Source organism: Gymnogyps californianus, chromosome 17, assembly GCF_018139145.2.
Source record: "Gymnogyps californianus isolate 813 chromosome 17, ASM1813914v2, whole genome shotgun sequence".
In the NCBI taxonomy this organism is placed as follows: Eukaryota; Metazoa; Chordata; class Aves; order Accipitriformes; family Cathartidae; genus Gymnogyps; species Gymnogyps californianus.
In genome coordinates this window covers 14,641,130-14,655,774 of record NC_059487.1, presented here as the reverse complement: position 1 = coordinate 14,655,774, position 14,645 = coordinate 14,641,130, and the positions used below count along the sequence as shown (strand labels likewise).

General features: G+C 46.5%; 1 protein-coding gene across 1 annotated transcript; it reads left to right on the top strand.

The window, feature by feature from the left end:
• The first annotated feature begins 11,942 nt into the window (after nucleotides 1–11,942).
• BHLHE23 (basic helix-loop-helix family member e23) lies at nucleotides 11,943–14,197 on the top strand. Its single transcript, XM_050907363.1, has one exon. It carries the CDS (start codon nucleotides 12,011–12,013, stop codon nucleotides 12,683–12,685), a length of 675 nt encoding a protein of 224 aa, XP_050763320.1. The 5' UTR covers nucleotides 11,943–12,010; the 3' UTR covers nucleotides 12,686–14,197.
• Nucleotides 14,198–14,645: the final 448 nt, after the last annotated feature.

Sequence of the window (14,645 nt, the reverse complement as noted above, 5' to 3'; positions counted from 1 at the left end):
TACGATTATAAAATACCTGCATGACCCTCCTAAATTGAATATGATTTGATGGCAGAAGCTGAGCAACTGCAGTACTCAGAAGCCTTAAATATTTCAGAAGCCTTCTCCCTCCTCTTCCTTTTCTCCCCCACTAGCAATGTAGAGGACTTCCCAGGCCCCACCACACTACTGGAATGCATTCTCTCAAAAAACCCACTGAACCTCAAATTATTATTCCATGGTGAGAAAAGCAGTGAACAGTAGAAAATGACAGTTTACCCAAATGGAGGTGAAAATGCACTTTCTCCTGTACTTAAGAGAAATAACAGCTTTCAGCAAAGATCTAAATCCTAGCAACAAGCACTACATAAATGCAAAAAGGTCATCTCTTTGTTAGAGAAAGGTTACTTTGCTGAACACATACTTTAAAAAAAAAAATCTACTAAAGGAAATTAAGCTTGGTAATATTTCTGTTGTATTTGCCCATGCAGAGAACAGATCTGTGCACTCACTTTCAGTGCAAGAATGCGAAAGGTTGATTATAATGAATAAATTTCTTCTTTGAGAGAGACAAGGAAGAGAATCGAAGATGCATTTCAAACAAATGGCTATTTAAAAACAGAATTTGGGCTCTGCTGAGCAAAGCACTAGTTGTCAGCTGTGAATTCACCAGGATGGCAATAGAGAGGGACTTTACCCACGCTGCTAGAAATGGCCAGAATGATGAGTGCTCCTGCATTCCTGATGCAGTCATGCAACTTGTTCATTGTCCTTCTCCTCTAGGCAGACCGGTGTCTGCCTTGGCTTAAAAATGCTTGGGGTAAAATTCTGGTTCCAGTAAAGACCACAGCAAACCCCTCTTTGCCTTCAAAAGAGAGAGAGGACTCCAAAGTTTGAGAGATGGCAGGCTCCAAAGCCAAGAACTTCCTGTTTGAACAGACAAGCGGGCAAGGGGTATGGAGAGAAACAAAGGCACAGAAGGCTGATCTGCGTAAATCCTTATTAATCAGGAAAGTACATAAGAATATGTTTAATTTTACTCCTAGTCAATAAAGTAAGAGGCTCTGCAAGCCAGGCTGGGTAAGCTGCTGTTCAGAAAGAATCATCACAAGGAACAGGGAGGAATAAGATGATGAAGCCAAATGTTGAGGGGAGAAAGGAGGGAATACATAGCAGAAAGTCTCTCAGAAATACCCAGAAAGTCTCGGTCCTGCAAAGGACACCAAGGAGAATACAATAAATTATGCGCGGCGTGAAACAATGACTCCAAAACACTCGAGCCCGATGCAGAAGGATGCTGGTGGGGAAACCAAAACAAGGAAATGTCCACAGGGTTTATTATCCTGGTCTAGATCCATTTAATTCTTACGTGATTCAGTACAACATCATCTTCCCTTGACGAAGCTCCATCTCCAAGATAACAACTGTTTAGAAATGACCATGTTTAAACAGACATATACAACAATGGTCTAGGCTTCTTCTCTAGGTCTCTTCTTGCCTTTGGCTGAAACTCTGCCCCATTGAAATCAGCTGGAAACTCCTGTTGACTTTATTGGGAGCAAGGATTACTTTGTCTTCTGGGGAAATACAAACAGTTACCTTCAGAGCCATTAAAAAATGGAGGATAGAAATCTGGTCAATAAGAAGCTAAGCCTAGGAAAATAAAAATGCAATTGTATGTCACCTTGGAAAGATCAACATCATTTGTCATGTGGTGTTTATTCAGCAGAACAACAACTGCATTTGTGCTTTTAAAGGGAAATGAAAGAAGAAAGTAGCAGGAGGAGGGAATGGGGGAGATCTGAGCACAGGAATGTACTGCCACTCCAGCCTGCTATCATTAAACCACATCAGAACTTCATAATCATGGTGTTTAATTAAACAACAGAGGCATGGGTTTATGCATTAATAATGAGGCCTAGCACTTTAGCATGTCAGGCTAAATACAGTTTTAAATTAATAATGTAGCACTGCAGCATTAGTGAGAAAATGAAATCTTATTAACAACTTAATAAAGTCCCTTATTTGCTAAAGTTCTGGCTCTCAGGGAACAGTGTTATAGCAAAGCATTTGCGTCCCTTAAGGGGGCAGATGGGAGGAGGTGCTGCTTTCTCACACCCTCCGTAATTCCATTATATATAGCTCGCGTAGTCACTAAATATTGCCTAGTGTCTGCCAAATAATGCCGTATGTTGCTTCTAAACCTAGGTGTGACGTGCTGGATAATCTGCACACGTTCTTTTTATACACCCAGGAAGGGCACTTACTCACTTTTTTCTATTACTGTACCATCTTACCAGGCAACACTGGAGAACATGTATGGGACTCTAGCATTATCTACAATATCAGTGCTTTGCAATCATTTGTGTATGATCCTCTCAGGCCCCAGGACTACAAACACTGCTATTTTGAAGACGAGGAACTGAAGCACAGAAAGCAGCTGAGAGCATGAGGAATAACAGAAAGCAATTGATTTACTGTGGCTTACAGGGTTACCACCCATCAGCTGATCCCTAATAACTGTCTGTATAAGCATTCTTGGACCACTCTCCAATTTAGGGTGTTTTATTTTCAGAACAGACTGAGAGTGCACATGATTAGGTACTCCAGCTCTGCTGATAGGCAGTCACTTGCTAAGCCACAGAAGCTCTAGCACTTTATAACCAGGGTTTCACAAGCCTTTAGCTTCCTGACTCCCACTGATTTCAAGGACCTGGGCCACCTCAGGCACACAGTGAATCAGTAAAAGACTAAAGACTGGAGCCCCATCTGCCTCAGCCCTACAGCAGAATCTGAAGCCCAGGGCCAGGTTTCCATTTGTCCATGTGTTTGGCACAAATTTATGTACCAAATTCCCTTAAATCCAGAGAAACAATCCTTTTCCCCCTCCTCTACTGGCAGTCAGCACTGCTGCCATCCAAGTAAGGGGCCTCTCTCCACAGGCTTGCCCATCCATCTTGAAAGTTCCACCCGGGCTTGCTTTGCTGAGGAAACCAAGAACAGGCTACAGAACCGTAATGAAATGAGTAACACGGGGACAAGGTCCAAAGCCAGTGAGCTGACTTCAAATGGCTGAGCATTAAGGCTGTGAAGAACTGACAGCAGCAAAGCCACAACCAGCCACAGCCACTAAATTCAAGAGAGATCATAAAAAAGAAGATGAATAGAGACAGGAACAGACGAGGTATGTCCAGCTATGAGTCTGTCAAAGAAGGGCCTCTTTGGGATGTAAAACACTGATCACACAACTTGTGCAGCTTGAAAGCTATTGGACTAGAATGGAAATGAGCCAGCAACACCGCTGACTGTTGCAGATGGGAGTGGAGAAAAGCAGTGGGCCAAATCCTGCCTTTGGTTATGCTCATGGGACCCTAGAGCTATTTCCTCTTCCTTCCTCTGTTGTCTCCACTCACTAACTTTGCTCTGAATTTGTTGGACAATGTACCAACATAAGTAACCTTTTAGAGTGCTGGGAGAGAATGTGAATGATGGGCGGCAGACACACACACACTTCTGCAGCCTTTGGATAAGACCCCAGCAAGCCCCTTCCGCATGGTAACAACTTCCTTAAAAAAAGAATGGTGTTTCATATTAAATACCTCCAAACTTTCATTTGCATTTTCCATGCGTACCCTGCTACAGAGAGAATATTGATCTTGCAGATATTGGATGGGAGATTCTCATTGTGCCCTTTTTTCATTCAGTTACTGCCCAGCTCTCTGGAATGAGGGGGAAGACGGGGCAGAATGATAACTGCAGTTCTCATAGGAGAGCTCAAAGTGGGGAGCAGATTTCCTTGCAAAGCCTGTGCACATTAGGAGTCCCAATCTGCATGCAAACGTTGCCTGTCTGCTCCAATCCTGCTACAGAGACCCAAGGTTGTAGGTTTCACTTGGGAACCACAGAGTTCATGGGCAGTAGCAGCTTGTGCAATGTTTGTGCAAGTGAAACGTCTAGGACATAAAAATCATCTTGGTGTGCCTTGTCTTCCATCTCCTGTGTTAAATAATAAATAGAAACCTAATGGAACTGAGTATGACTGCAGGATGCACTGTAAGTGAAGCCAGAGTAGACCTGCATCTTCCCCCTTACTTCATCCTCAGTGAGTAAATGGGTCACTGGTGAATGGGATCTAAGTAAAACTCCATCCTTTTTATTCTGTCTTTATACTCAACCTACTGCAATGGGATGTGGCTCAAACTCACACATCTCCGCTACAAAACACTAAATAGAAATATTACAAATGATCTCATCAAAACCCCTTATGTTTCTACCCTGAGCTCAAGAAAACTTGAGGAAACAAAGTTTTCATTCTAGAAATCCTTCATTTGCTTTTTAATTGTGCAGTGGGATGTCTTGGGATCAGGTCTTTTTCTCCCCCTTTTTTTTTTAATTTTCTATTTATTAATATTTAATCTCTGCACGGTGCAGAAGAAAATCATTTCTGCAATAACATCAGAATGGGAGGGTTAGAAATCAATAGCCAAGCTCTCACAAGACACATTCAATCCCTTCTTAATCCATTTTCGACTGCTCCCCTGTCTTATTAGAACAGCCAAGTTTTCCCACACTCGTTAGGTTGGGATATTCACGTTCCAGGAGGGAACTGAAAGCACCCAGAGAAGCAGAAACCTCCTGAAAGGCAGGAAAGAGAACAGAGCATTTGTCTTTGGAAGAGAAGTCTAGACCTTATTCTGAACCCAAACCCCTACTCTAAAAACCTTCTGATAGAAAGCCTGGCCCCATTTCTGTGAACCGTGACACGTCCTGCATCCACTGTCAGCCCTGACCCCCACTGGAACATCTTTCCATTTCAGTTTGTCTTCAAGGCCATCTGTCACATCCAGAGCTCTCAAGCATCGCCTTCTCTAATGCACAGGTCAGTTCTGCAGAGGAGGAAGAGCCAAACAGGCATACTCGATGGGAGAAGCCAGTGTCTTAGTCAGTTAGCAGAAGAATCCCCTGCACCTTCCTTAATGCCTCTAAGACTTGAGGATATGACAGCTGGGACTCATTATTACGCTTGAGCACAGAAACCAAAGCCAATGATTGCCAGCCTGCACCAACCTGACCATGCCCTTACATTCACACTGCACATCCCCACTAGCCACGCCATGACTATACAGTCATTTAGCTCTGAACAGTCAGCCCATCCCTTCCTTCTGCATCCTACTGCTTCCAGCAACACTTTCTTCTTGGCACACTAAGCACCTACGTGTTGGTGTCATGCAGCCCCCCGTGCCAGGAGAGGACCATAGGAGGGCTATCTCCTTTGCTTTGGCTAGGAAAGGGATCCCAGCTGCTCCTTGCACCCAGCTGTGGAGAGTTACCAAGATGCACAGTGACTTTCTGAGTCCTGAAGAACAGAGGAAAGCATGCATTGAACCTTTCTTCTGGCTGAGAAAGGGACTGTGTTTAGTATTTGTTTTTGTTTCACTGAAGGAAGGCAACATTTTTGCTTGGACTCTAACGGGGCAGCTGGGGTCCTTGTCACTCTATCTTCTCTTTAGTTGGTTTCATGTTCTCGGACATAGCTCTGCATAGAGTATTCAAACTCTCCCTGAAAATATATGCTTTCTCCTCTCTGTGCAGGACTCAATATCCACACATCCCTTCCCTTAGCAGAAGCAATGATGAGGGCTGTTCGGGAAGTTTGTAGAGGGTGTAGCCAGAGCTAAGGGCCCTCCCTACGTTGCTGGCTGCCATAAAAAAACTTTGTCCTAGTGCTAAAGGGCTGGTGGTCTCAGGGGACTGGGAAGGACGAATAGGAGAAGGAGACTGGGACGTGGGAGAAGCAAGAACTGTACATCCAGTTTCAATACCCAGTATCCCATCTGCAAGCTTAAACTGGAGCTAGATGGGAAAGAGAGGATGATGCCTCCTTGCTCTTGTAAGGGGCAGGGGCTACCGTGGCCCCGTGCCCAGGCAGCACACCCGAGGCTACTTCAGCGTGGCCCTGTCCCTCCTCCCCACGCCGTCTGCTGCGCTAACTCCCCTCAGCTCTACCTGTTGGCAGCGGGGCTGCTCCACCCTGAGCTCTGCCGGAGTTACCGGGCTGCCTCCGAGCCCGCCTGATGCAAGAAGAGACTTTGCCAGCAGAGGGAACTGCAGACCAGATAATCTCTCCTTCCACGCTGAAACATCCACCGAAGCCCGCAGCTACGCAGAGTCTCTTCTCTCCTGGTTGGAAGAGAGATGTTTCAGGCACCTCTGCGAGTTGTTTTTGACCAACTTGCTGCTGGTTCGTTTGGTTGTTGAGGGCTGTGTGTGTACGGGGACTGCTAAAGAAATCCATTCAAACAGGAAACCAGTTGAAAACTCTCTGCTTACTGTATTTAAAAAAATAATCCTGCAAATCCTTATACCTATCTTCTTGCTGCCACCTAGTGAAGGGGAAAAAGTATGACTGAGTGACAAGCAGAGCAAAACCTATCCCAGAGGCTTGTACTTGTTAAACAAACTCTTACTTTGAATAAATTGCTTCAAAATAACCTTCAAAGTTGCACAAAGATCTGCTCCTTCCCTGCTGGAAGTCTCCTTCAGAAAGCGCCCTGATAAGTCCTTGAAGGGACAGCTGCTGACGGAGGCCTTACTTCATCATCGCTTGTGTTTGAAGAGCAACACAATATTGACCATTTTGTTGTACTGAAACTCTTCCGGCTGCTCTTATAAGCTGTAGGAATTGTGGTGGTCTTTGCAGGGTCAGACAGTAAAGGAAGCTTTCACTGTCTTTTATCTTATCATGAATACATAGTTAGTATAGCCACTACGGCAGGGAGGATCATAAGCACAGACTCTTTACATATCTACCTAATTTCTCAGGCAGGTTTTGTAATCAGAATCAAACTCCTTGTTAGTACCTGAGTGAGCTTCAGATAGGACTGAGAACAGAAGTCTTATATTCAAAGTCCTGTGCCTTAGCCATAAGTTCTTCCCTCCCTAAAATAAAAATGGTACATTCCTGCATCACTCAGGGATTTTTTGAGAGGAAAGCCTCAGCTGTGTGACAGACAAGTGATAGACAAGAAGTCAGCAGAAACACTAACACTTCAGCAGCTCCAGTTCCTCTTACACTCCTGTCATGCTTCCAGGCGACAGCCGTGACCTCTAGCTAGCGCAGACCTATATATGTTTGGCCAGATGCCTGCCAGACTGAGCTCTGCCTGCTTTTCCCTGCCTTGAGTTTCTGTCCTTTACCTACCTACCATTTCCAAATAGCCAGAACCAGCACAGCATTGCCATAGCTTGTGCTTTTTCTACCTGGTTGTTCTTGCTGATTTTCTACTATTGTACCCGAGGGAGGAAGTATTCACCTGCTATTTCCAGCAGTTCCAGTTGAGCTTTCAGCAGAGTAACTCCACTCGTCCTACCATCATTTTTACTCAGCAGAAGATGGTCCATTCATGCATTTTGATACTCAAACACCTCTTCACTTTCCACTCTCCTTGCGTTTGTCTGAATAAAAGGTCCAAAGGCTGCCGGGCTTGCTGCCGTGACAGCTGCCACCAGGAACTGGGTTGTATTTACAGGGCAGGTATACAAAATACAGGCTGTGGGATTACAACCCGAGATCCATAAGCGCTCACGGGTCTTATTGTGCCTGTTAGCCTTTTGGGTTACTTCTGAATTTCCAGCGCTTTGCCTACCTCTGCCTCGAAGCCGAGGAGGGGAGGTGGGTGCCCTTTTCACTCCGGGACTCTGAAGGAGGTGGTCGCTAGGTGTCAGCATGGGACCGCCACACCGGCGACCGCTGCCGGCTGCCAGCCCGGCGCTGCCCAGCCCCGCAGCCGGGCAGGGCAGCCGGCCCTCGGGGGGGGCTGCCCGAACCCCCCGTCCTAACAAAAACCGGTAAGACCAGAGCATCTTGGTCTCTCTTAAACCTCCTTCCTTCTGATCTTTTCAAGAGATTTTGTTTTGTTCTACTTTTAATATCCAAATCTGGCTGATAGGGATGGAGACGCATTGCTCGTGGTTGCCCCCTCCTCTTTTCTAACGGAAAAAAATCCATTTGTGAATTGGTCCGTCAGCCAAAAATGCTGTTATCCAGCAAAACAACTAAAGTTTTTAAATGAATGTGGCAGTCTTTGCAACTAATTTTCTTATACGTTTCCACCCCAAACCCTGAGGTCTTTTATCTACGTAACATGTAGCTCTGAGTAAAGGTTTGTGCTTCATAGCTTAGTCCTATCTCATTCCAGTCCTCTAGACATTCAGACAGTAGGCACTGACATTGTAAGATGCATTGTTTGATTCAGGTGCATGGCTTTAAAACTAAAACTGAAATTGAAGAAAATACGTAATTATTTCAATCCTTTTCTCCCTCTCTTCGCATCAAAACTGAAATAAATTGTATTCAAGCTCTTCCTGTAGTAACAAGTGCTACAACCTCCAAATTCACTTTTTTTTCCCGGAAGGATGAGAGCAGTCTCCAAGCTGCAGCTGAACTCGGGAGCTGCAGTCCTGAAATAGCCCCAGCAGCAAACGGCGGTCAGTGCAGCCCTGGCAGTCTGTGCTGCTTGTGGTTCGGTCCCCGTACGCAGTTAAGCAGCCCGTGTTTCTCTTTGTAGGCAGTTTTGCCTTGTCAAGCTAACAGAAACCCCTTGAACTTATGGAGGCAGATGTGGGGAATGCAGTAACCAAATCATTCACACCACCTATTATTTATAAAATGTTTGTGACTTGAAAGAGTCTTAATAAAGGTATGGGTCCTGCCTTGAGGAACTTAAGTTACAATAACTATTATAATTGCAGTGATAATAGTCTGCTATTAATTATTAAATATTGACACCAAGTTTTGAATATGTAAAACAGTAGAAGAAAAAATCCCACTTTAAAGCTGGCAAATACTCTACAGTATCTGATAAATTTCTTTCCTATTGCATATGTCCATTTTTCCCCAAAGCACTTGGAAGAGATTTTATTTTCTGCCATGTTCTTCCATATGAGTCACTCCCTTCTGCTAGTTTCTTTTATCTTCCTTTTTTGTTGTTCTAGTCCAACATGTCAAAATCCAAATCAGATGTTCCTGTTTCTCAGTTTTCAGTGAGAAACCAGGTTGAATATTTTCAAAGATGCATATTCACAGCTGAAATTTGAGGGAGAAGTCCAAAACAAATTCTTCTGGGTGCATTTTTTGGTAGCACATTAAACCTGATTTGATTTCAGATTCATACAGGCTCCAAATAATTTCTCTCAGCTGTGCATTTTGGAATTACATATAAAGCAGCAAATCCTTCTGCTCTGTTCTCTTGTAGTTGATATACCTCCCAAGCTGCCCTTCAGTGTTGAAATAACCCTTGAAGAACTCATCTATTTATTAAAGCACTAGAGAGCCTGTGTGAAAAGTGTTTACTTCTAATTTTCAGCCCACTGCTTCTCCTGGCATTAGCCTTGTTAGATGCATATGACATACTTAGAAAGCCAGCAATACTTGTAACGTGTCTTTACAACCAGAATTCCTGAAACGTTATAACACTGCTAGTCCTTCTCATTGCAAGATCTCAACACGTTACAAAAAAGGTAAATCACTTCTAGCAGGGTCAATCCTGCTTTTAACAATCTCTGCATCTTTCTCATGGGAATGATTTTTGCCAGTGATAATATTCTAGTTCCTCCCTCCATTTGTCTATTATCACTTGGAGCGTGGGACTGATTCCAGAGATAAGCAGAAGTTACGCTGTGCTCACCTGTATTTGAAAGTCACCATGAATATATACAGTGATCTGTCCCAGGAGCAGTTGTGGTCCAATTCTCATAAAACAATTAAGCGACTAAAACCAGTAATCTGTCTTCATGGTCTGATAAGCCTGATAAGGGTAGCAAAAAAGAGACATGACAATATTGTAACATGTTCAGACATGGGAGTTGAGATAAGAGAAGATCAGTGAAAATTAAGATGGTCAAACCTTGCGCACACTCTGACGGCTAGGCTTGGACAGCAGCTAGTTTTATGTGCTCCACTACTCTGAAATGTGGAAACGCAGCCTTCCAGATTTACATTCACAGAACAGGGGACCAGCCTCATTCCAGGCAGCAGCTCTGGAGCCACGGGTGAGGGTGCATGTGTCACTGCAGATCTCGGCACTCTTGGCTCTGATGTGGAGAAGGAAGAGAGACAAGCTCGTCATTTCACATTAGCACACTGCATAAAGGGAGGTGATGGGAAGAGGACAAGCTAACTACGCTTTGTAGAGGACCTGATAAAAACAAAACACATTCTGGAAAAAGCCTCGTGCCACCTTAACACCCAAGCTATTTACTACAGCAAATAACCTACCAGGTACATCTGCATCAACTAGTTGCATCTGCCTGTAGGCAATATCCACCTGCTTGCATCTGTATGTCACTACACAGGATTCATCCCATCCTTTCTAAGCAGACACTTGAGGGGCCTGGACCAGGCACATGTCATGCTTGGACAAAGCCTGGTATGCCCTTATACTATCTTTAAACCAAAACTCAATACTGTGAAGCAGTCTCAGAAGCCTAGAAAAAAACAGAGACCGGGACCTCTTTCTGTTGCAATTAAAGATTAGGCTCTTTCTATCATCTTAATGCAGGAATACAGGATAAAGCATCCTGATTATCCTTCTCTATGCAGCTCTCACCTTTGCCAGCGGCTGCCTTGGATTCTCCTTGAGATTTCTCTGTGGGCCAGACACTCCAGCAGTCACGGCAAGGATTCCCCCGCAGTGATGATTTCTCACGCGCTGCAGGCCACGATGTGCAGTGGTTTGTTTCCTTTCCGAGCTTAGCACTCAATTACTGGTACCTACAACTGGGAGGGACAGAGTCCCTTCAGAGCTGGACTGAGTCATCAAGGATCAAATTCCTTTTTTCTGGCACATGGAAGGGAGGAGCAAAGTGAGTCTCTGAAGAAAATGGAAATAGACAGGGCCTTTGCCTTGGAAATCTCTCTGCACAACAGGTGCCGCCTCTGTCATCCTCACCTAAACCAAACCGACCTGATCAGCAAGCCATGCCCACAGCTGTCAAGACCTTGCATGCCTTTGCCTCCCGTCGCAACATGTGCCATGAGTGGTTCGTGGTCCCGTATCTGGAGCGGGGGGGAGCGTTCACTTCTCCAGTTTTCCCTGGGAAAGACACTAGAAAACTCCCCAGAAAATATTTTGGTTCCCTAATCAATTCTTCATTTGCTTTGGGGCTAACAAGGGCTAAGGTGAGAAGCAGTCAGAAGCATCAGCTCAACCATCACCTTTTCTCGTTAATTTTAGAAAGGGAAGCAAGCAAATTCGCAGGCCTGGAGCTCAGCGCTATCACCTTCTAAGAGCTGAACCTGCTCTCACGTTTCCAAAGAGTTCAGACACTGCAAGCCAGAGACTGGACTACAAAGTCATGCTGCTTTCCCTGCCCTTCCAGCATCCAGGGGCAGCTTCAATTAAGCAGAAGTAATGCTCTTGGTGCTGTGCTGTCCGTGTTGGCAGTTTCTCCTCCGCTGCCTTGTCCGAGCCAGCAAATAGAAGTTCTAGAAGGGCAACAGTGATTCGTTTCCACTCCCGCTCACTTTTCACAGCTGTTTTGTCCTGCCACTCCTGAGGCAGCGTCCCCTTTCACCCCCAGGTGCCCACCGAGGGGTGTCTGTTGCCCCGTCGGACCCCCGGGACCCCTCCACCGGGCGCGTCTCGTCTCCCCGAAAAGGCGAGGAGCCGCGGGGCCGCGGTGGCGGGGCGAAGGGAGCGGGAGGCCGGTCACGAAGGGACGGGAAGGGCCGGCCCCGCTCTCCTCCGCTCCCCGCGCCCCTTCCCGCCCGCCGCCGCAGGCGCTGCCCGCCGCCCCGCGCCCCCCGCCCAGCCGCCGCGGCCCCTCTGATTGGGCGGCGGGGGAATCCCAGCGGGCCCCTCTCCGCGATATAAGGGGCGGCGGGGCCGCCGCGCAGCTCACTGCCCGCCCCCAGCCCGGGCGCAGCGCGGAGCGGAGCGGCGGGGCTGCCGCCTCCTCCTCCTCAGCGCCGAGGCAGCGGCGGCGGAGCGCGGCTTCCCCCTCCCCTCCCCTTCCCCTCCCCGCCAAGGCGATGGCCGAGCTGAAGTCGCTGGGCGGCGAGGCGTACCTGGCGCTGGCCCCGGGCTACGGCCCGTCGGCTTTCGCCTACGGGGCCGTGCGCGGCGGTGCCGAGGGCCCGCGGGGGGCCTGCCCGGGGGGCGGCGGGGCGGACTTCCACCCCGGGGCGCTGGGCAAGTCGGCGGAGAGTAGCGGCGAGCAGAGCGGCGACGAGGAGGACGGCTTCGAGGCCGGGGTGAAGGGCGGCGCGGCCTTCGAGCGAGAGGGCAAGCTAAAGGGGGGAGCCCTGGGCAAGAAGCCCAAGGAGCAGCGCTCGCTGCGCCTCAGCATCAACGCGCGGGAGCGGCGGAGGATGCACGACCTGAACGACGCCTTGGACGGGCTGCGCTCCGTCATCCCTTACGCCCACAGCCCCTCGGTGCGGAAGCTCTCCAAAATCGCCACCCTGCTCCTGGCCAAGAACTACATCCTCATGCAGGCGCAGGCCCTGGAGGAGATGCGGCGGCTGGTGGCCTACCTGAACCAGGGCCAGACGCTGAGCACCCCGCTGCCCGCCACCCTCAACCCCTTCGGACAGTCGGCCGTCTATCCCTTCGGTGGCGCGGCCTTGCCCGGCTGCCCCGAGAAATGCACTGCCTTCACGGGAGCCGCCTCCGCCCTCTGCAAACACTGTAATGACAAGCCTTGACTTCTGGCTTCTTTGGGCTTTTTGGTTTTCTTTTCTTTTTTTTTTTTTGTGCACTTTTCTTTCCACTACCATCAGCCCTGGCTTCCTACCATCAGTTAAGTCTGGGTTTTCTTTTTGTTTGCTTCTCTTAAATACTCCCTTCCCCGCACCCCATTTGGAAATATTTGGCAGTTTATGCGGACCCCAAAAACACCCACTTTCAACTTTGTTTAGTTACTCCCCACATGCGACTTCATCTGTAGAGTTATTTCCTTCCCAGCCTGTTAGTGGACTGTGAGCATAATGTTGCTTTGCTGCTTGCTCTGATCTACAAAGTTTTTGAGCAGCTTTTAAACTAAACTATAGAAAAACAGGGAGGGAGAGAGAGATCTGGAAATGGAAACCTCAGTGAGTTTTCTTTGGCATGATCAACCTGTGTTAAAAATAGCTTAAAAGGAGGGGGGGGAAGCAAAATCCAGCTGCACAACTATGCAATGTTTCAGAATCGTGGAGGGTGTTGTCCTATGTAGCCAGCTGGGGTTGGACTGCACCCGCAAATCCAAATGAAAATGTCATTTGGTCAGCTCATGGGAGGGGGGAAGTTTGGTGCTCTTGATAAAACAACAGATGCTTCAAAATAAGATGCTTTTTTTGCTCTTAAAAAAAAAAAAAAGGAAAAAACCCTGTTCTTGAACTGAGAGGAACCTGTGATTGTATGCTAGTGCTTGCTTTTTGCCTGTTTCTCAGCTTGGTTAAGTTTTCCAGATGATTTTCCAAAGTCATTGCTCATCATGATAAACAAAGCAAAAGGTCACTTAACATATTTATATGTATTTATAATAAATAAAAGACATGAATAACCACTTTCTCTGTCCTACATGTCTCTAAAACCAGCTGGCAGTCAAAGCAAAACCCCTGCTGAAGTAAGGTAAAGCGGAGACGGACGCGGCAGTCCTTTGCAGAGGAGCAGCGTTGTGAAGTTAGGTGAATGATGGGAATACTTGGAAAAAGCTTGTGGACGTTCAGCTCCTTATCAGCAGGGATTTGTTTTTTCTCCAGTTTCTCATGAATCGTGAGCACACAAAAAAATGCTGTTTATGCCCGACATTTAGAGTTAAGTAGGTAGAGAATTAGCTTGCGTATTTTGACACTTGCTGGAGAATGCTGTGCCCTGAAAGTGGTGTTTAAAAGGGGTTATTGTAGCATCGAGCTTGGCTCTGAGGACACCCATGTAAAACATGGCAGGGAAGGAAATTGCTTAAAGACTCTGCTTATCCCTTTGGCTTGGTTTTCTGTTGTATCTACAGCTTGACCCTACACCTACGTGTGGGGTTTGGGCCACTTAATATCATGACTAAACTAATAATCTCTTGCCAAGTATTGACTGTGTTAGTACAAGTTACAAAGTGAAAGTTTTTGGTGTTGCTTGTGTTGGTTTACTTTGGTTTTCTGGTTTATGATGTTTAACGCTTTGGTGCCTTGTATGCTTCACTCGTCATTATATAATAATAATAATTGAGGTGCATTCAGTGATTTCAGTTCCGATTGGAATACCCACTCAATGTCAGAGCAACCGCATAAACTGGTACAGTTGGAGCCTGAGGGGCTAGAGCTGTCCATGGCCATTTGTGTTAGGAGTGGGGTGTAACTATTTAGGGTTATTAAACCAATTTCCATGCCTGTCGCCAGTGTTATGCTAATTTGAAAAGGACTACCATCCCTCTAAAGCCGCTTGTCTATGGCACTTAATTTTAATTAATACATTTCCAAAAGACTTGTGTTTGGAAAACGAAGTGTGTGATTAAGCCTCATTCATAAAGACATATGTTTAAAACTGGTTCCTGCTCATTTCTGGTTTTATATCTTCATTTCTTCTTTTTTTTACAGAATAGTTTTACAGAACAGTTTATCTGTTGTACCTTTTTCCATAAAAGAGAATCTTGAAAATACTCTTAAAAGGCATCTGATGAAGCGAAAGGCG